This window comes from Acanthaster planci, linkage group LG20, assembly GCF_054643075.1.
Source record: "Acanthaster planci isolate LZ-2023a linkage group LG20, COTS_SCS, whole genome shotgun sequence".
Lineage (NCBI taxonomy): Eukaryota > Metazoa > Echinodermata > Asteroidea > Valvatida > Acanthasteridae > Acanthaster > Acanthaster planci.
In genome coordinates, this window is record NC_141796.1 from 5,290,412 (window position 1) to 5,312,219 (window position 21,808).

Here is a 21,808-nt window from a genome sequence, read left to right on the forward strand (position 1 = left end):
CAACGGTGATCGACAAAATTCGCAGCAGATAACAAGATCAAAGAAATTTTTGTGCGTTAATACGAAAAACACGTAGATGGCGCTGAGCAGAATAAGTAACCTATAACTTATGACAGTTGAACAAAATAATCTAGCCAGATAAAACTGATTGTACTGTGTAATTGAGATTCTGGCCTGTCTTATGCATTGTCTCACTGGTCTGGGAAAACTTCTAAAATTGAGAAATTTAGTGGAAAAAGGACCCAGAGATCGTATTAATATGGAAATAGTTTATCATCTCAGCAACCACTTGAGGCAAAATTTCTTTCAAATTTATGTAGCATTTCCTTTCACAATTCTGTGGTGGTTTATTCGGTTTAAGCCCTCTTAGAGCACATGCAAAGAGTTTCAATGTGATCATTTGTTAATTTTGTGCAAACGAAGTCTTAAAAACGAGAAGACTCGACAGAGGATTGGTAGCCTGAGGTTGTAAGAGCAATCCCGTATGGTTCACGAGTGTCTGGTCAAGTAACCGCCACGCACGGTCGAAGTTGTTGATTTCCACACGTCGAATGGGAGTGAACATGAGTCCTTACCACTTGTCTGGACTGTACCATTCTCCAGAAGGGGTTCTCCACCCTACACGACTGAAATGCATTTAATATCACTCAAAAGAGAGAAAAAAATTGAAAACCTTAAATATACAATTCTGATCCACAGATGTACATCGGTTGCATGCTACAAAGTCATAATGTCACCCCCTCCCGATTTTTGAATTTTCATGGCCGGCACATCATCCCCTCATATCCCAATTTGGGCACAAATTTATCCCACTGGGTAGGGGTGAACGAAACTCTACCCTTGCAAGAAATCGCCTCTTACAAAAGCTTTTTACCTGTATCCTTTGTTTTGCAAGTAAATTTAGCCTCGGCGTGGTTTTGTAACTCTTTGCAGGAGATAAAAGTCACTGCACTGGCAATGTGACACTTCATTGCAATGTGGCTTTGAACTGCAGTCTTGAAAAATGTTGAAGTTTTGATCTGACCTACTGGCAGCCGCCACAAAGGAAATGTGCCTTATTATCACACTGTCATACAAACATGATCTTGCCAGGGTCCTTGAACCTGTCAACCCCGTCGATACAATGCATTTTTCCCTTGCACAATGAAGTGGCAGGGTTTTTGGCACGTAGCCGCCTCGGAATTCGTGTCAAGTTTCGCAAGTATTATACGGTTCAACTTCCGTCGTGTGATGGCTCAGTTCCTGAGTTTCACAATGTCAGCACATGACGAGCCGCAGAATGCACGTGTCTCCTATGCTGTTCAGATGCCGGCTGACTACCATACTGAACATGCGCAGGTTGCAATGGCAATCTTTAGAAGTGCCTGTTTGTTTCACACGGATCTGGACTCGATCAGTGATCCCATTGCTGGTTTGCTCCGTCCATTAGGTTGGTTTTGGTGGCAGTGAACCAACGAAGGATCACTGATCACAATCAGGATCCGTGTGGAACAAACTGACCCAAGCTTCTCTTATTTTGCATACTTGTCTGCACAGCCCGAATATTGACTCATGATACAGTGGCGTGCTTCTGGAACCCATAAATAAGAAAAATAACCTGCCAAAATGTGACAATTTGCAATTATTGTATTTTTTATTTCATCTCCGGTAACCTTTCGTAAGTTATTTCCTAGCCTATTAATTTATGGAAACTGAAAACTACCCGACTGTGGCGTATTTTAAGCGGGGGTGTAACTTCTTGAGCTTTTTTTTGAAAACAGAGAATGGGTGAGTAGGAAAGAAAGTATTCAGTAAATCTATTTATCAAATATTATCGTTAAAACCCTAAGAAAACAATATAAGCAAATAAAAGCAAGGATGTTGGGACCGTGAGTGAGGTTTTGATTGTATTTCTCCGCATCATGTTGAATGGGCCCAAAGACGCATTCGCTTTTGGATTCCCTCGACATCCGACCAAAAAGAAAAACGTGTAGTGCCGAAAGGTGACCTCTCACTGCCAAAAAATCTAATGGATGTTGATTTTTGTGGTTCGGTGTACTTGTACTCAAGAGAAAATTTAAAGAAACATTTTGTGGTAATCTTTAGGCCAAAACTAATTTTAAAACGGGAAACCCAGATAAATTGTACCGTGAACAATTAAAAAAGAATAAACTTACAGGAATTTGTGCCGTTGTTCTTGTTCTTGCGTAAGCACATTATAAGAAAACAAACGTGCACGAACTCCTAGGTATGATAATGCCGGATGTGTAGGTTATCTGTAAAATCATTTTTGTAGGGATATTCACACAATTATTCCCCAATTTTACTTCAGGCACACATAGATAAAATTCTGATATGAGTGTTCTCTGGATGGTTTCTATTAAAACGATTATTTCAAAACCACAGAACGTGATTAGGTAATACGACGCCATGTTTGTTTGCTATATCCCTCATCAACGACTTTTACAGAAAAATAGCATTGAATTATAGCATTAAAAACAGCACTTGACAGGATTCAATAAAAACCAAATATCAAAAGTAACCTTCTTGTATGGGGGGGAATTGTTCCTTTTTTATTTTTTTTATATCTGCATGAAACTTCAAAATGACATAGATTTCTTTCAGCAATGGTCATCCTTTTTAAATCACTGTATTTCATCGAGAGATTGCTGAAATGTTTGAGACAAGACTGACGCTACCTCCTTAGCAGCTTGTTTTAAAATGTCACTCGGGCCACTGGCTTTAGTAACCATCGATTTCTTTTATACAATCTCATCACCCTTCCACTTAAACGGCGATATTCTCCACATTGGGTATTGCAGATAAATAAAAAGGAATCTTATATACATCTTCTGTAGTGAAAACTGACTTAAATTGCTCGGCCAAAGTACAAGCTTTGTCTTTATCGGTAACACGATTGTCTCCATCAGTTCTCAGAGTGGTACACCTTGCCCCCCCCCGCCGCTGTATTTCCAAAACCTTCCGGGGTCCTCCTTCGAGTTGTCAACCACCTTGCTACATAATTCTGGTGTGCATATCAACTATTAGCCATTTTTAAAATGTTTATTTCAGTTGACAAGAAATCCCAATTCCCGACCCCGTTCAATGTTGCGGTAGAAGCGAGCCAGAATGGTACTTAAATAGTGAATTAGTTATAAAGTTGGTTTAAACTATTTGCCTATTTTTTATGTTTTTCAGTTGACTAAAAATCCCAATTCGGCTCTCTATTCAATGTTAGAAACAGGCTAGCATGGTGCTGATTGTCCCCCAACATTAAACCGTGACTGGGTAAATTTGGTATTGTCAAATAATGGTAATTGTTTCTTTCGTTTTTAATAGACCTCTCTTAGAGTTTACTCTTTACGTTCCTTTTTCTTTTAGTGATAACCAAGAATATTACTCACATTTTGGAATTCTGTTGTGAAAACATTTCACTCAAATTAAGTGATTAGATTCCTTCCTCCATGGTTGGTCTCCGTGTTTTTGGTAACATTACTATAGTCCACTTTGTCAATATTGGTTTATCATTCAAAGCCTTGTTATGCCCATACAGTATGTAGAGGGCAGTATGCAAAAATGTGGATCGTGATCAGGTTGTGGTATTGAGCTAATAGTTTATCTTTCTGTGGGTTGGTATTCAAGGGGGTAGCACAGAGAGGGGTGGCGCTGAAAGGTTAACTGAACGCTGCTTTGAATTAGCATTATGTGAGATTTCGTTCTAATACGATTCTGAAGCAAAATTATATCTACCAAATAAATGACAAACAACCTGCGGGTGTCTATGAGGGCTTGGACCCGAGTGTGGACGTCACACTTTTGGTCGACGTCGGGCGAAAGTGAGGCGCACGTTCTGTTCGAAATTACCCGAGAGCAGGGTAAATGAGAGCGTCCAAGATTATAATGTGAACAAACTGATAAACAAATTCTGCTCGCAGACCGAGTATTATCCGTTACCAGTACGAACTCGCTCACTCACATTTATTAATGAATTAATACGTGAACCGAACGTCCAATGAATGTTATGCAATCTCGCGTGCCACCAATCAGAATCAGCTTCAGAAACAAGAGTTATCTTAAAATGTTTCTCTGACAATAGCTGTCGGCAGATTTTTCTTTAATAAGCAACAGGTTTAATCGATCGATCTCCAGAACGGAGATCGTTTGATCACAATGACAACCGAAATTAGTTATTTGGAGGTAAATGCGCCCTGTGAATCGAGTACCAGAATTGAGAATACAAGTTGTTTCCACCGAGGATGTTGGGACACTACACTACATAAAACCCGACGAGTGATACCTGACAAAAAAATCTGGACACCATTATGTACTTTTTTTTCCAATATTTATTTCTCCCATGTTAAAAGTTCTTAAGTTGCCACTGGCAGTTTCATGGAGTGCCACTTATACAATTTGTGCTCAATGTTCAATATAGGTTTGGAATGGTTTACTTAAATGCTTGGGCATCAGATAAACTGATGCTTTCACTGACTGCGCATGCGTGGTATGTTTCAATAGAGGGGAGTTTTTTCTTCTCTTTATTCAAGTGACTAGAGGCTTTTTCACTACATGTAATTTCATTTAAAGACAGGAAAAGATGACCAAAGGTTGAGAAATATAAGACATGGATTTTACAATCTACATCATGAGCAGATAATGAAAGACTGACATTGTCAGATGAGTTGCAATATATGAGGATTTCTTGATAACTGGAGTATGAAATTATGAGGGTTACGTCGTCGTGCGAGAAGACCATGAATTTTAAGGAACGGTTTATTAACTACTACTATTACTACAACTATGCCTCTGTCTTTATGTAGCAGGCCAGTTAGCCAATTTAACAACGAAATCAACCGTGTAACCTGTCAAAAGGATGGCGGACAAGGGTCACTTGGATTGTAAACCGAAGAATCTTAATGCATATCAAGCAAACATCCGTTGTGTCTACCGTCATCCACCAAGCGATCAACAAAGTCACCAGTTGATTTGATGTCCGCGGATTGCCATGAAGTGAAGCGTCAGTGAATCCATATCGAGTTAGCTAACCGGCTGCGGTGTAGTCCAGGGACCAGCCACCAGATCTACTCATGACCGAGGCTCTCGCGGTCATATATGTACTCGCCCAGGCATGACCCGACACGCTCCAGCTGTCTCAGGTGATCGCCCAGCTCCTTGATGGCCTCCACTTGCTCAGTCAGGAAGTGGTTCTCAATCCAATCGCACATCTAAGGTGAAAACAAGAAGAGACAAATTTAACTCCAGAAATTATACAAATTTAACAATGTTGCACCTGGCACTCGCTATGGCAAAAGTGTGTGCTGTGTGCTTTTTCACAAAGAGACCAGAAGTCACACAAATTTTAGCATTTCACCAACAGACAAACTTGTTGACAAAATAAACAAATTTTATTAACTTCTATAACTTATTGTAGTTTTCTGTAATGTAACATCCCCTCTTTCATGGAGGAGCATTGGTGAATTGAAAGGAATTTTGAATACATGTACTAGGAAATCAAGCGTTTGAAAAGAGACTAACTTCAAATGTGATTTTCGTAAGACCTACATTTTACTCTGTGGTGAGAAATTTGAAAACTGTGACGAAACGATCACCAAAGATATAGCTGATTTAAAAAACAACAACACACAACAGCTGATTTTACCTGACCTAGAACATGTACACAACTACGGTTAATGAGGCACCCTTGATTAATCACAAGCCCAAGATTTGTAGGTTGTCCTTACCTGGGAATCACCATGCTTGTCTGCCACTTTGTGCAGGTCCAGCAAGGCCTGGTTGACCTTCTTCTCAAGGGCCAGGGCAGAGGTCACTGCATCCTTCAGGGTGCCCCAAGTATCGTTCTCAGGCCTCTTGATGTCCTGCAGCACGACAGTCCCGCCACGCTGATTCTGAAATTTCATCAGCTTCTCGGCGTGCTCGCGCTCCTCATCCGAAGCTTTCTTGAAGTACTTGTGGGCACCAGGCAGAGCAACAGTGGTGTGGTCAAAGTAGTAAGCCTACACACGGGAACAAAATTGATTGTCACCCTAGTTATTTCAGGCACGGAAGTGAAACATAAGAAATCAAGGGGAAGAGTTCCATACGCAAATGTTGCTTGACAACCTTCGTAAAAATCCTGAGAGACTCAATCTGAAAAATTAAGTTTTCTACATGAATTCCTCCGTATTTTCATGACTAAGATGTTTTATTGCATACACACAGCTAATAGGTCACCGCAGGGAAAATTCACAGGCGTCCATGGAATTCTTTTCAGATTAAGTGTGTAATTCAGTTGTCACTTTGATGGTTGTCATCAATTTCATTTATAAGCTAGAAATGTAAATATGAGCATTTCAAACATTTGAAGCTATACAACGCATGACAATACAGGGTGTGGATTGAGTTCAATATATGGACAACTCTAAGTTTCTTTCAAATGTTACAACAGCCGTCAGAACGTAATAACATTTGCTAAAATGTGAAATTTAGCTGAGAAAATTCTGAAGCTTCTATTTAGTCTTTTCAAACAAGGTTTTTCAAACAAGTGTCATACATGTAGCTTTGTGCACAGGGTGTCACGTACTGTCCGTATCAAACACTTTTCATATCCATATTCCAAGAAGTTATGTCCTAAGCTTAAACTCTGGTGGGAGAGTCTGTTATGAATGATGGAATCACAATCAACTACCATTATTACCCCCTCATGACCATGACTAGTCTAAGGTTTGCAACTTTCATACATGTAGCCCGAGCTTCCTTTCGATATTTTAGGTCAAGTGCAGGAATTTTCGACCCAGAGGAGAATTCCACCAAGTGCTTTCAAAAACTACACAGCTAATTGAATTTCTTGCTCATCTTATGCCATGGGGTCGAATACCCCCACCTTTACCCGCTTAACATGGATCGTTGTGAATACTCTAACAAGGCTCAGAACTTCTCTTTGAAGAAGGCAATTCTTTCATTATCAGGGGCCTACCGTCCCCGCTCCAGTAACAACGCCACTGATAAGGGTCACGAGATGTGACACGTGACTCAGGCGGATTCCACACTCGATGTGCTGATATGCTATAAATGGCGATAGCATCCCCATTCATCGACCACATTTTTATCGGATGATTTTTCTCAGGCAAGATTTCAGGACTCGCTGAAAATAACCACCAATTACTACACACCAAATCTATGTAAGTAGTACAGAGATAAATACTGCGGAGAAGGTGGGCTGCAAAGTAGAGCACAAGGCGGTGTAAATCAGTGGAAAAAGAGATTGAAAAACCATGGGCCGACAAGGGAAACATAATCAGGCTTACCATAGACATGTACACATAGGACGCGTACAACTCCAGGTTGATCTGCTTGTTGACTCCAGCCTCGCTCTCCTCGTGGTAGTTTTGGCGGATGGTTGCCATCTTGTCACTTGATTTGGTGTTTCTTCTTGAAGGTTGCGAAGTAAGAAACTAGAAAATTTCTTTAGTTTACCGAAACAGAACTGCCTGGTTCCGACACTGCGAAAGCACAAACAATTCCGAAACTGTACTGAGTACGCAGTTGCGCCACGCGTTTATATATTCTTGGCGCTGGCTGTTCATTTTATTGAACTTACAGGTCATTTCGTAAATGTTTGATCACAGGTTAAAAATAAAACCACCGAACTGGGATCTCCAAATCATTCTGCCGACTTCAATAATTTTGCTTTGATTACGGTTAAAAATATATATTCATTCTTTGAGAATTTGCTATTAAATTCGTGTTTAAAGAAAACTACGGTATTGTGGGGGAAGTAAATATACCAGCGTATGCAAAATAGGCCGTGAATTTTGATTGGTCATCAGGATTACGTGTGAGCTATATTAAGCCTTCGTGACTCGGCAAAACAACTTGTCACGCGGCTTTTACAAATAATTCTTTTTTTCTGATAAACAGTTGCATAATACATGATTTCAAATCATTTCAAAACCAGTACAGAGCTATGGATCAATTGGATCGGCTTAAGAATTAAACTCTTGTTTAAAAAAAGCGAAGAATACTCAGAATCATTTCTTTTTTAACTTTCTTACTTTTCTAACCAATAATATAAACCCTTCAAAACTACATTCAATCTGTGCAAACCTCAGAACGAACATACGAACATAGGCCTAATAATTGACATTAACATAAAGAATCTCAAGGTCCAGATATTATTCTCAGAACTGTGACTTTCTGAAGACAGGCGGGCATAGGTATCCGAACAGGGTGATATTTCCCCTCACTCATATCCCGTCTTGTCATTTTAACTTCCCGAGGTCACGGTGTAATATGAACTAAATGGAATATAATATCATCTATGGATTTCGCACTGGTTTTGTCTTATTTGTTTGTTTATTTGTTCCGTTTTTGAAGAAACCAATAATAGTATAGGGACTTCTCGAGGATCATGAATGATGACACGTTGTACGTGATGACTAGGTGTAATGAAAAAACACGTTACTACTTTGACTGCATTCGAATTCATGGCTCATTTTGGAAGGGAGTTGAACATATGCATATTACTAGGAAACGTAGGGGTCAGAACAGTTGTCCACATAAAAAAACCCGCGCATGGTGCTCTGCGTGACTGTCAACTATAATATTCTCGAAATTTCTAGTTACGGTTAATGCTCCACTGTTTGTATTCCGTTGACATTGACAGATGAGTCAGTGGGAATTACTTTGACCGTGATAATATCTATCAACTGATTTAAAGTCAGTAAACTGCGTAACTTTCAGGTTGGGCAAAGTTCAATTGACATACGTCTGCAGCACCAAGGTCAGGAATTTTTTGCATACTCATTTTGTTCCGACCAATTGACCTTTGTTACAATCGAACACGAACAATGGACAACTCTGGCGGTCGCGCGTAAACAGGTCTACTATCAATGGCGGAACTATGGACCATACATACGTCGCATTACAATATATGGAAACACTGTCCACGCACACATATGGCTTCTTTTTTAATTATGACGTTTATATTCCACTCAGAATTCTTTGCGATTTGAAAACATTTTTTTAAGGCCTGAATTAAGCTTCAAGTCAAAGACTAATTTGTTACATAGGGCCTATAGGATTCGATTTATTAAACCAGCGAGAAATCTTTGAAAAGCAATTTGCCCGAAGGTTTTTCATTTCTTACTTTGGGATGATATAATTATTTTTGTTTTCCCTCTCAATACTGAGAATCTGGCGAAACACTGAGATTATCAAAGGGGGAGTCATTCAACTGTGGTGTCACATGAGGGCGCTATTTTACAAGACTTATGTAAGTGAAGTGTGTCAAGTGCGTGCTTTGTGTGCTGGCCAAAGATAGGCTTCATAAGGTCGAAGACGCAGCGTAAATCCTGCCTCCGTGGTAAATCGAAACAAATAAGGAATATTTGTGTGTGTAAAATATTTCGTTTGCCTAATAAACAATGGAAAATCCAACAGCTATCAGACAGAACTTCTCTCGTGAATGTGAATCAGGGATCAATCGACAAATAAACCTTCAACTGTACAGCTCTTATGTGTATTTGGCAATGGTAAGCAAGCTAGCCATGTTGGCGTAGCGAGATTAACTCCAATCTTAGTCACGTCGCCATTGTTGGTCGCTGGACACATAGATATGTGGTCTGATCGATGCCGTAATGTGACGCATTGAACTTCGTAATCTTCGAATTCCATTTTTCACTTTATAACTTGAACATGGACTCGGTTGAAATTGATCTTTAGATATAAAGACCACATGTCTGTGTCTTTTTTACTTGTGTCCAGTCCACATACCTGCATCATACAAATATGTACATGCTAGGTCCAGGGCCTACACATCATCTGCAAAATTCATGGAGGTGTCAAATTGTTATGACATGAATATAGACCCAATGGGTGAGTGGTACTAGTAGTGTGGGATAGCTCCATGGTGGGACTAAGTACTGTAGTTCAGTACTTACTTGTAGACCTGGCATGTGTGAAATTATCCTGTATTATTCATATGCACGTGCATGCGTGTGTATTTGCCTGCAGTTCTTGACCCCTTCTCTTTTGTTCTTACTTCAACTATTTTTGGAAGAGCTCTCATCAGTCGCATGTTTTGTACGTGATTGCCAATTGGGGACCCTTGATGAGTTGGGGACGTCCTCTGTTGTTGAGGGTTCCTAACTGAATGCAAACACAAACTCACACCTCCCCTGGACCATTAGCCTATGTGGGGTATGATGGACACAACATAGGAGGGCGCTATATCATGGTTCGAATAAATCATTTGTGGTTACTCCACAGTTGTCCACTTCAAATGAAGTTCATTGTATAGCACCCTGCTATTGAGTATTGTGTGTGCCGTGCTTCACAAAGGCCAATGGCAAACCAGCAAGTCTGCTTAGCCATGGCACTTGTGATTGATAGCTACCTATTCAAGACTGAAAACAAAGCATAACAGGACAAGTCTCCAGTTCTAGTGTAGAATTTGCTCTTCGTTGCACAACTGCATTTGCCAGGTGTCGGGAAAGTCCTGTGAGTTACAGGTTACATGAGTAAATAAATGAGTTTCAGAGATATTTCCAGTAATTCCCAATTTTTTTTTCCAAAACTGCATTCTGAACTGAGCATATTTCAAGGTGTTTTGAGTTAACTTGTTTGAAAGGCTGCTGAATGCATATGCCCAACAACAGCATGACATCTCTTGTATATGTACGTTGCAGGGGAGTCAGGTTGATGTTCATGCAATGGCTAGATTCCCTTGCTTTCCACCCATGTGGTCCAGGGTCCAAACCCACCTACTGTTGGACGGTGTCTGGATTGGGTTTTCAGTCCGTAACTGATTCTGAGCATTTTGCCTGGAATATTTACTTTGAGTTTTCCTCCTGCCTCTGAAACTGAGCATTTCCCCATTGTCAAATGTGTTATCAGCCCTGAATGCACTGTTCAATCAACAGAAATGTACCGTAGTTCCTAATCTTTGCCATTGTTGCCAATAGGCCAGTTACTTTAACAGATCTGAAGTAGCACTTCCAGGCTTTCACTCATACTGCAAGGGTTTGTCAGACAGCAAGCGTGATGTTGCGATGGAATTGATGGCTTATCAGAACAAGAGGGGAGGTAGAGTCTGTCTTCAAGACATCAAGGTACATGTTTAGTCTCAATAGGATTTGAAACTTTCTTGTTCAACATCTTAGTCTATTTCTAAGTCCATCCTTCGAAATAGACATCATTGTACTCGTAGAACCCCAGATGTTTGCTGACTTGTCAGTGACGGGTTCACGGCTGTTCAAAAAGCACACCCAGCTGGAACTTGTTAGTCGGGTGGTTGACAATGTAGTATGGTCAAGCATCTAAGTGGTTGGTGGCATGGAATCCATGGTAATGGATGAATTATTTAGGCCTGATTCCCCAAGGCTGTGGAGAAAACCAACAGCACATTCTCTGTGTGCCTTTTGTGAAACTTTACGCTCTTCTTCAGTGGAGAAAACTTACATTTTGAGTCAAGTGTATTGAAAAGTGTATGTTATTAAACATTAATAATAAAAGTAAGTCAGGTGTTTGAAAATGTGGCTAAAATTGAGTCTTTAAACAGGTTGAGTTGAGCAAACTCTTACGCGTATGTACGCTTATGAGTAAAAATCGTGCCCTTTACAAATTAAATCAGGTTTTGGATCTAAGTGTCTGAAAATACCTGTGAATTTGCTTTTAAAAAAAAAATGCCTACTTCCAGTATAATGTAAGCCTATTTGTAAGCAACAGATTCTTCAGGAACATTTCCCACCATCACTTGAGACCTCCCAGAAATGTTGTCTCAAAATTTTTACAAGCCCTGCCAAAATTCTTTCATGCCCTAAGTTGCTTACTTGTAACGTGCATGTAAAAAAATTTACATGACTGAGAACAGGAAACGATTGTTGTCTGATGGATGTGGATAATGAATGTTGACTCGATTCATTGGCTGTGGTTTGAAATTAAACACAACTCTATGGGTAGTGGCTGCAGACTATCCTAGACATCATGTGTAATATTCAGCAATAGCCAAGGAATTTGGACATAGCCATAACTACCCACATTAGAATAAATCACTGGCTAAAATATGCACCCCTCCATCCTGAAAGAAGGGGAAGGGACGACCACCGAGTTGGATTCTTTGTGTTACCCTCATCCATTTTCCCTCCTCTGTAGTCTCCGGCTCAAGAGTTTTCCAATGGCCAGAAGGCTCTGGAGGCAGCCCTGCAGCTGGAGAAGGATGTTAACAAATCCTGGCTGGAGCTCGATGAAGTTGCTGGGAATGCCAAAGATGAACAAGTAGGCTAATTTCTTAATTACTTGGGCTCTTTTGAATGTGTTAGTAAACTGAGGTGCAGGGCTGGGCATGGAATGACACTTGCACATGGTGATGGCTTATGAATCTACTACCTGATTGTCTCTGTGTGCAGACAGGTATCCAGACACGGTCACAGTTATACACACTTTGGAGAAGGTAAAGAGTCCAATATATACTGAAATGAAGCCAGAACCCATTTTCTTTCGGGGAGGGGGTGGATTTTTAGATTTTTCAGTGTTACTTTGTATGGTTTTTCTTGGGATTGGGGCTGCAGTTCAGAAATTTTCACATGCTTTTGATAAGAAGAGAAATTAAGTTGACCAAAAGATTGGCTTTCTCTTTTTTAAAGAAAATATTTTTGGCTCTTTCGGGGAATAGGCTATGAGCCCTGATCCACCCTCGGACTTTGAGGTGCGTTCGAGCAAGCTACTCATATTAACATGAGTATACTCCTGAGCACTCAAATGGCGTATGGCTCGTTGGTCACTGAGAGTATACTCTCACTAGAGGGGGAGTATACTCCTGCACCCGAGTGTAATGCATACTTGCATCCTACTCATGTTAACAGGAGTAACCACGCAAACGCACCCTGAGTATGCAAACATAGACTACCCCCTTGCCTTCTTTCTGCTTTTCTTAGATGGATTATTTTGCTAAGCACTCCAAAAAACCTGAAATGCACTGGTGCAGTATACTTTTGTGAACCTTTCAGCCCGGTTGGGTAAAGCATTTTTCTCCAGTGATCATCAGTTTCATATGTGACTCATCACTTTTTTGATGGCCAGTGACAACCTTGAGGCAGTGGAGACCCTACACGAAGCATTGACATTCTGTTACACAAGTGATGTGGAAACGTTTACAAGACACGACTTTGGCTTTGCACAAAAGGGACAGCATATAAACTTGCTTAGCATTGAGGAGGGATGTTGGGTTACACTGCTTCCATTTCCCCTCCACCCCACCCCCATGCTGACTACCCATCCTGCCTCACCATACCCCACCTATTGTGTCCTGTTCTACCTCATCCCAACCCACTCCTCCCAGCCTCCCACCCCTCCTCCTGGTTATTCATCACAGTTTCCTTTCTTGTTTTACTGCTGTTAGTTTGCTGCCTTTATCGATGACTATCTCCAAGCACAGACTGATCAAATCAAAGAGTTGGGAGATCACCTAGCCAACAGTATCAGAGCTGGACCCAACCTGGGTGAATATATCTTTGACAAGGAGTCGCTCTCCTCTTGAGACATCTCTACCTTTGCTTAAAATCTCTCTTTCTCGCTTCTGTTTCAGACACTTTAGCTTTTAGCACTCACCATAGGGGGTTCTGTTATTTTCAGTAGTATGATAGGATCTACAAAATGTGTGTACTTCTAACCTTCCCTGATCTTTCAAAATCCACCACGATTCTTTTGAAAGAGTTTACAAGATGTAGAAGAGTCCAGGTACAGTTTACTCACATAGTACAGATTTTGATAGCTATTTTATCCTTTCTGTGTGGGGGCATGGAACAGGTGGAGCCCAACTCAAGAAACCAAATAAATCAAATCCAGAAAAATTATTCCTGTGAACACTGCAGATCCAGGGTTGATAACGTGAACATAGAATATGCATGCTGCTATGCGCATGCGTATCATGCACATGTATGGTGCTCAGGAGCACTCTCATGCATACGTACGCATACGTGCAGTACGCATACAGTGCTATGCCTACTTGAATCAATCCGCGCAGACCCAGTAGTGCGGGGACAGAATAAAGATTCCCCAAGATTTTCAGGGAAAGTTGAGCAAATGGACTGGACTGTGTTTAGGATTCAGATTCTCTGTGTTCAATGCCCTCTCTTGGTAAAACTATGCCATTGCGCATAGGCCAGGAATTCAACTCAAAATAGACCAGGCAGTGGACTGATACTCATGTGAGTTGGGGCTCCTTCATCTAAGGCGTGTTTAAGTTAGTAAGATTCTGCGTATTTCTCTCAGCACACTACACCAAGAGGGCACTGGTGTGTTTACAGGTTTCAGAACCAAACATGTGCCCTTGGGTTGCATAATGGGAGACTTTTGGAAGATTATGGAAGGTTTTAAGTGAAAATTTGCTCAGGGAATCAGGGTTAAGGGAGAAAATATCACACAGTGTGTTTGCGAAGCCAAAAATGCTGCCCTCAGGAAGCTCAGAGCCAAAAACTTGAAACAAAGAACTATTGTAATGGCCAGTAATATATAGTATTCAGGTGTTTATATTGTCATTGTTTTCACAAAGGGGCAAACAACATCTATGGTATTGTTGGAGTTCGTTTGCTATGCAGAAGCACATCTGGACAAATCCACGCCAAATTGAAAACTTGTTATTACATTACCGAGCTCAGCATTCCTTAGGATTCATAAAGAGAGGTTTTCTAAACAAAGAAATTGAAAATATCAGGTTGTTGCATTGTTTTATATTTTCACATCCATTTTTCCCCTTTCCTTTGTTTGCAAATTTTGAATAACAGTGAGGTCGGTAATGGAATGACTCATTTGTCACTTCTGTTGTGTAGAAAATATACTCTCCAATATTAGCATGTGGAGTTTGCAACTTGGTTGAAAACACTGAGGACCTATAAGTCACACTCAGTGAGTGAACATTCCATGAAGTCTTTCCCAGCCAACAGCCTTCAGGAAGCCTCAGGGAGACGTAAATGTTATTGATAAACCTAAACGTTGATTCATAGTAAGAGTTCTCAGGGCCTGGACCTGTGTCCATGTGAACTTTACATCACTCACGGTGTTGTCGAGTCCTTCACAAGTCCTTTCACAAGTGTTTGGATAAGGCCAGTCACTATAACAGGGCAAACATTTGAATAGCTGCAGAGTTGACTTTAGACTGGATGGTTTGAGAGGGACCATTGTAAGTTAATATTGGCACTACCGGATGCCATAAATTTCCATATTTGATATTTCTTGACTTGACAAGAGTTTCTGTTACCAAGAATGTCGCATATGAGGAAAATTGTATAAAAAAGGAACCCATGAATTATTTTGTATGGATACATTGTACATTATAATGTGTTGGCCAATCACGATGCACGAAATCTGTCGGCCCTTTCCAGAAGCGCATTGGGTCGACAGATTTCGCGCATCGTAATGGGCCAACGTGTTGCAAACTCTTGGAGGCATGCTATTATGAATTGCCCGTATTTGAATCATTCAATTAGGGTTAGTTCAGTTTCATGAATCTAAGGTCAAGTTTGGTGGTCACATGCACATCTTGATAAGATTCTTCCGTACGGGAAATGTATTGTGTGTCAGATCCACTTCAATGTGATGCTATTGAAGGTATTAAGAACTGTGAACAAGAACATGCACATCACGTGTACAATGAACATGTACATCACAAATATGAAGGGAACATATAAATTAAGTTGTATGAAGATAAGACCAAATATGATCTCATATGAAACTAGTGAAATGCTGATAATTTACTGACTAATAGTTCGCAAGTTAAGGTTTCAATTGTTAGTAATGAAAAATTATCTTTTGTAATGACTTGATTTTGAATGTTTATCTCCTGACAGCAAGATTTATACGAGTACACTACCACGATGCTGATGTACAAACATTGTAATTGAAAATTTACCTGGGAGTGGGAAGTTCTCTTCACACCTTGCCTCTTCCCAGGGTTTTCGTGAACATTTTATAAAACATGAATAACTTTTCCCACAGTAAGTTGCTTTGACCTGTCGGATCCTTACTTTAGAGTCAAAGGTAGTTAAGAAATACTTTGCATCGCAAGTGGTCGGCATTTGTTTTCCTGGGCTTGTTTTTGGAGTGATGAAATTATCATGAAATGGGGAAATGTGAACTTTGGTGACGTTCTAAACCTTCCAGGCACTATTGATGGCAACTTTTTGCAATTAGTGGTGTTTACACTGATGTTCATGTGATGATTCATAAGGAAATTCATTAAGGAAAAAATAAAGGATATTTCCGTTGAGTTCAGGTTAAAATGTAAGTGTTTAGTTGCCCCACTAGTCCGTCACCACATTCACATTGTAGCTGGAGTGACTTAAGACTTATTACACAACGGATTCACCTGTGGTTTGTTCAAAAGAAAGACTTTTGTTCTTAGTTGAAATAGAATGATGAGGATTTTCACATGTAGGCATGTATGGACCTTTGCTACAAGTGAGTGGCAATTAACGATCGAACTTCGGATTTCTGGCGGATGCTAGCATAGAAAACGCCAGGGATTAATTTACTGACTGGACTAATTGTGTTGTTTGAAGGCTATCTTTAAAGCTAAGAAGGCTTAGCCTATTTTCTCTTTCTACCGCTCCCACTTCTGAAATTAAAAGCTCGTTTTTTTGTTAGCGCAGGAACTTGAATAATTATGTTCAGGCTGCAAAACACAATATTACATGTACCTGTAAATTTATTGGTACGGAGTACTTTGCCTTAAGAAATCGATTATTTTTGGACAAATCAGTGGCAATATTTAATTTAAGTGTTTCTCTAATAAATGAGGATTATAGTTGTTCCGTGTGGAATGTTTTAGTTTTAGATTGACAAGAGCAGTAATGAGTCTGCATTTGAGTTCAATGTGATTGGAAGTAACACGCCAGTCAAGCACATTACATGTTGTATTTTGTACGCTTACCTTTTACCTAGTGTGGACTTGCGAACAACATGTCTACGCGGTGCTAGAAGGCAAGGCATTCTGTGGACTTACCCATGTCCACAGGACGTTTCCCTTTCTCTAAAAAAGAACTTTTGAGGCTTTTGGGGATTAGAGTCATCTGTCGCAAAAGAAAGAGGAACAGTCAAGGAAACATCTAACGAAATCCAGTTAAAAAATGTGTTCCCAGTTCAAGAAAATGAGTGTTTTAACTGAGTTTTCGTAATTGCACGAAAACAAAGAAATGTCCACACTAAGTATAACGTATGTATACATGTGTTTCAGTACGTTTTTTGACAATTGCTGCTTGGATAAGATACATGTTTGTGTTAACCTGCGGCATGGTAAATTCCACTTCTTGGTGCTGACCGTTGATATTACAATGTGAGGTTACCCTGAAATATTTCGAGATGTGATATTAAGTAAGAAAGTGAAAGTATTTTAGTGTCCCATTTTCAATGGGCAACAAGTTCCAAATCCTTTCATTTTGTATTCCATGTTTTCCAAGTATTTTTTTTTTCATTTGACACTGAAATCGCGCCAGACCATTCATTTTTGTATTGTAATGGTCAGACTGTAAAACACCCAGCATCAACAACTTTCCAAGTGCATACATCGCCGGAATCTTTGTAACTCTTACTGGCATACATATTTGCTCAGATGGATTTTCTCTTTTATTCTTGTAGTATTTACACAACAGATATTTTAGTGCCAGGTTTACTGAAAGGGGTGTTGCTTTTAGGTAGAATGCAGAAAATCGAGGTTTTTGAAGCATAAACAGTATATAAAAATGATTTTAATTTCGACGACTTTTCAGGGCGTAGTGTTCAAGAAGCATTCTTTGGAACCACTAGACCGAAGAAATGAGTACATGTCACAAAAACAAACTTGAAGTGTGCCGTGTGCTTACAAATTGCTAAAAACACTATCCAACATGACTGGAGACAGGCTTTGCATTGTTCATTATTCTGGTGCTTACTATACTTCATTGTTGAGTTGTTGAGGTCAAAAGACAATTAATACTTGCTGAAATTAAATATTAATTATTTGTTGGTATTTTGGCGGTTCGTCAGTTTGGATGTCATAGTTGTGTGTTTGGTTTTCATTTCCCTGTTTTTGCGTTTTCGCATGATTGGATATGTATAGCTTTTGTTATACTGCTAAGTCATAATGTGTCTTATGATCTGATATGCATCCCCCGTTAGGTAGGCTGCATTTCATTATTACTGATACCTTATGCAGTGTTACAATATTTCCTCATCATCTAAAGATAGTTTAAACCATAGAGGAAAATGCGCTATTTCATCACAGGGAGTGATCGTGAAATCTCATAAAATACGCTTTTGTACAAACGCCATAATAAAAATGGTCCAAACAAAACACTAAAGCTTGTAAATAACGGGGCTATTTATTCCCAAAATAACTCCAGAAAAAAGAGTTCATGAAGGGCAATGACTGCACATACAGATTTAGGTCACACAGCGTAATGCAAGCAACTGCGCAAGTATTAAATTTGATGTCATGAGATCATACCAAGCACCAACAAAAGGCATGAATATTCAATTTCCTATAGCTCAGTGCACAAAATTTTAAGGATGCAGATTCGGATAAAATTTTGTAGACCTGACATGTTTTTAAGATACGAATAAACTTTTTGGACCCCACATTGTAATATTAAGATTCGAATGAAATTTTTTGACCCAACATGTTTTTAAGATTCGAATAAAATTTTGTAAACCTGACATGTTTTGAAGATTTGAATGAAATTTTTCAGACCTAACGTTTTCCAGATTCGAATGCATTTCCTCAGACAATAAACAGCCGAAGGTTTCGCGTTCTGCACCGGCATTTCATCTGAATTCAGAAAGCATCCGAATTTCGAAAGCATCCGACTTTAAAACGCATCCAAATTCCGAAAGCATCCGACTTTAAAAAGAAAGTGGAAAATGTCAATTTTCTTTGACAAAGTATAGTTACGAAAAATTATTGTATTTTTTTTACCTATAGATTTGTGTCCATTTTTCACACTTTTGTCGAATTTCCCTCAGATCACCGGTGACACTGTCTGGAAGACTGATTTGTTTTGTATCTATCAGTTAATTTTTTTCAAGATCGAGAGCCATTTGTTTGAAATGCATTTGGTTTTTCATGCGGATTCAAATTTCCATGCGAGTTTGGCAGCGGCCAAAAATTAGATGTCCGGATTTTGGGCATAGTGCATGCACGTACCTACGCAGACCTGGATGCGAGTGCGTTTGGGTACGAGTTGGCCTACTGCATTGCACGAATGCGTAAAACACGTCAAATTGCCCGATTATCAGGCACAAACAAAAACTGTCCGTTGTCATCCATACGGTTTCCTTCTTGCATGGTACTTTGTCATTAGAGCGTTCATAATATTCCTCATTATTCACAAATAGAGAAATGTCAGGGAAAACTCGGCAAAACTGAAAAAAAAACCTCTAAAATGTTGGCTTCACTTCCAACTTCTGGCATTGTTACTTTGGAGGTACGCGTGAGAAAGACGGGCAAAAATTGGCAGAAAAAAGATTTTTATCGTGTGCAAGTTATCATAAAGGACTTAGTGTTGAAACACTAATCGGTATGGAAATTTGGGGCACACAACTTTTTCTGAGCTTGATGTTGTTCGGTTACTTTTGGGGTCCACGTGTCCAAGTCAAGGGCCATTTTATAGGCTTCTGGCTACAGTGATATTCAATACGCATGCGCACAGACTAGTGAGGGGCATGAACATACGTACTAGCTGGGGCGCGCTGTGGTTCGCTCTTACGGGTGTCAAGCCCAGCAAAACATCCGTGCCGTCAGTGTATGTACAGTTGTGCTCAATTACCCTTTTGAAAATAACATACTTTTCTAAATTCTTCATTTTTAAAAGCTATTATGTTGGTACTTCCACTATATCTTTTGTCTGTTTGTTGCAATACACAAATCCATATGTGTACTGGCTAAACGTCATTTGCATAATAATAAATATTGCCCGGGTTGCGTTTTTGCTCATGTTCAAAATATTCATACCCCAGGTTCACATAGTCCATTGTCAACAGTATAGCCCTTGTTCTTGATGACTACCTCAAGACGGTTCTATGAGGGTCTACAAGCTTTCTGCATGTCTCCTGTGGGATGTTGGTCCACTCTTCCTTGGCGAAAGCCTACAGCTGGGTCAGGTTGGATGGTCTCATGGCCATCACTCCGGTCTTCGGCTCCCTCTACAGATTCTCTATTGGATTTAGGTCAGGACTTTGACTTGGCCATTCCAGTACATGGATACCACTGTCCTTGAACCACTGCTTTACTTCTTTGGTGATGTGCTTGGGTTTATAATTTGTCCTACTGGTACGTCCAATCAGGTCCTAGCTGGAATATCTCAGCAGACGCGGCTTTACTTTGTCAACCAGGATCATGATATAATCCTCCTTTTTTACGGTGCCCGTATCTTATTGAAGTTCCCGGTGCCACTGGCAGAGAAGCAACCCCATAGCATTATGTAGCCACCACCGTGCTTGACGGTTGGGACTGTGTCCGGCTTGTATGCTTCTCCTTGCTTCCACCAGACGTAGGTAATGTCCATGTGGCCAAACAACTCCATCTTTTAGGCCATTGATTGTGATCGGTGGGTTGTTATTGGCCTCCCGGCAGATTTTTCTGGCGAGTCTAGGAGATACTTTGCACTGCCACGCCCATTGGGGTTTTTCACTGGGTTGAACCTCTTATGCTTCCTGATGATACTCTGAACTGTTGCAACAGGGACCTCATAGTGCTTGGAAATTTCCTTGTAGCCTTTGCCTTCTTTATTGGCATTCACAGTACACTGGCTGCGTCTGGAGGAAGCGAGTAGAAGCATACAAGCCGAAGAACACAGTCCCCACCATCAAGCATGGTGGTCGAAACATAATGCTGTAGGGTTGCTTCTCTGCTAGTGGCACTGGGAACCTCATTAAGATACAGGGCATCATGAAAAAGGATGATTATAGAGGGATCCCAATACGACGCTTGTAGCGTCGATCTGCGCACTTTCGCGTTTGAAAACGAGGCTGTATGTGTCGGCTGCAATTCTTAGTTCGATCAGACGATTGAAAGTAAGAAGTTAAGACACAAAATACATAAAGGTCTGTTAAATTCAGACTTTTCAGACTGCAAATTTTTGTCGAAGAGTCTTTCAGGATTACTCAACTTGTAAAATCAAAAGAAAAAATAACGACAATTGACCGCAACTGACGTACCTGCGATGGTCGTTTATCTTGTGCAGTGGGCGTGGTTTAAACTGAAGTGGCGTTACACTTACGAACCAGATACTCCATGTACTGTGTGGACTCCGCGGGCACGCGCGACAAAGTTCAACACAGAGAGCCTCGGTTTCGATGCAGATATGCGCAGACGGCGCTAATGTGAAATCCCTCTATATCATGATCTTGGATGACAAAGTGAAAGCGTCTGCTGAGAAATTCCAGCTCGTTGGACCTGATTGGACGTACTAGCAGGACAGTTAGCCTAAGCACACTACCGAAGTAGTAAAGCAGTGGTTCAAGGACAGTGGTATCCATGTACTGGAATGGCCAAGCCTGACCTATAGACCAATTCCAATATAACATCTGTAGAGGGAGCCCAAGACCGGAGTGATGGCCAGGAGACCATCCAACCTGACCCAAGGAAGAGTGGACCAACATCCCACAGGAGACATGCCGAAAGCTTGTGGACACTTATAGGAACCGGCTTGAGGTAGTCATCAAGAACAAAGGTTACGCTATTGACTATGAGCAAAAAAGAAACTTGGGCCGTATCTATTATTATGCAAATGAAGTTCAGCCAATACACATTTGGGTTTGTATATTGCAACAAATAGACAAAAGATATAGTGGAAGTACATGTACC

General features: G+C 40.3%; 2 protein-coding genes across 2 annotated transcripts; one reads left to right on the plus strand and one right to left on the minus strand.

Annotated features, from left to right (window-relative positions):
* Nucleotides 1–4,299: 4,299 nt before the first annotated feature.
* On the minus strand, nt 4,300–7,524 carry LOC110978008 (soma ferritin-like). Its single transcript, XM_022232630.2, has 3 exons — nt 7,281–7,524; nt 5,718–5,990; nt 4,300–5,201 (listed from the first exon to the last, which is right to left on the minus strand). The coding sequence occupies exons 1-3, from the start codon at nt 7,377–7,379 to the stop codon at nt 5,058–5,060; spliced, it is 516 nt and encodes a 171-aa protein (XP_022088322.2). The 5' UTR covers nt 7,380–7,524; the 3' UTR covers nt 4,300–5,057.
* Nucleotides 7,525–9,242: 1,718 nt separating this feature from the next.
* LOC110978010 (soma ferritin-like) lies at nt 9,243–18,305 on the plus strand. The gene is made up of 4 exons (XM_022232632.2): nt 9,243–9,506; nt 10,938–11,084; nt 12,127–12,249; nt 13,373–18,305. Exons 1-4 carry the CDS (start codon nt 9,399–9,401, stop codon nt 13,508–13,510), a joined length of 516 nt encoding a protein of 171 aa, XP_022088324.1. The 5' UTR covers nt 9,243–9,398; the 3' UTR covers nt 13,511–18,305.
* Nucleotides 18,306–21,808: the final 3,503 nt, after the last annotated feature.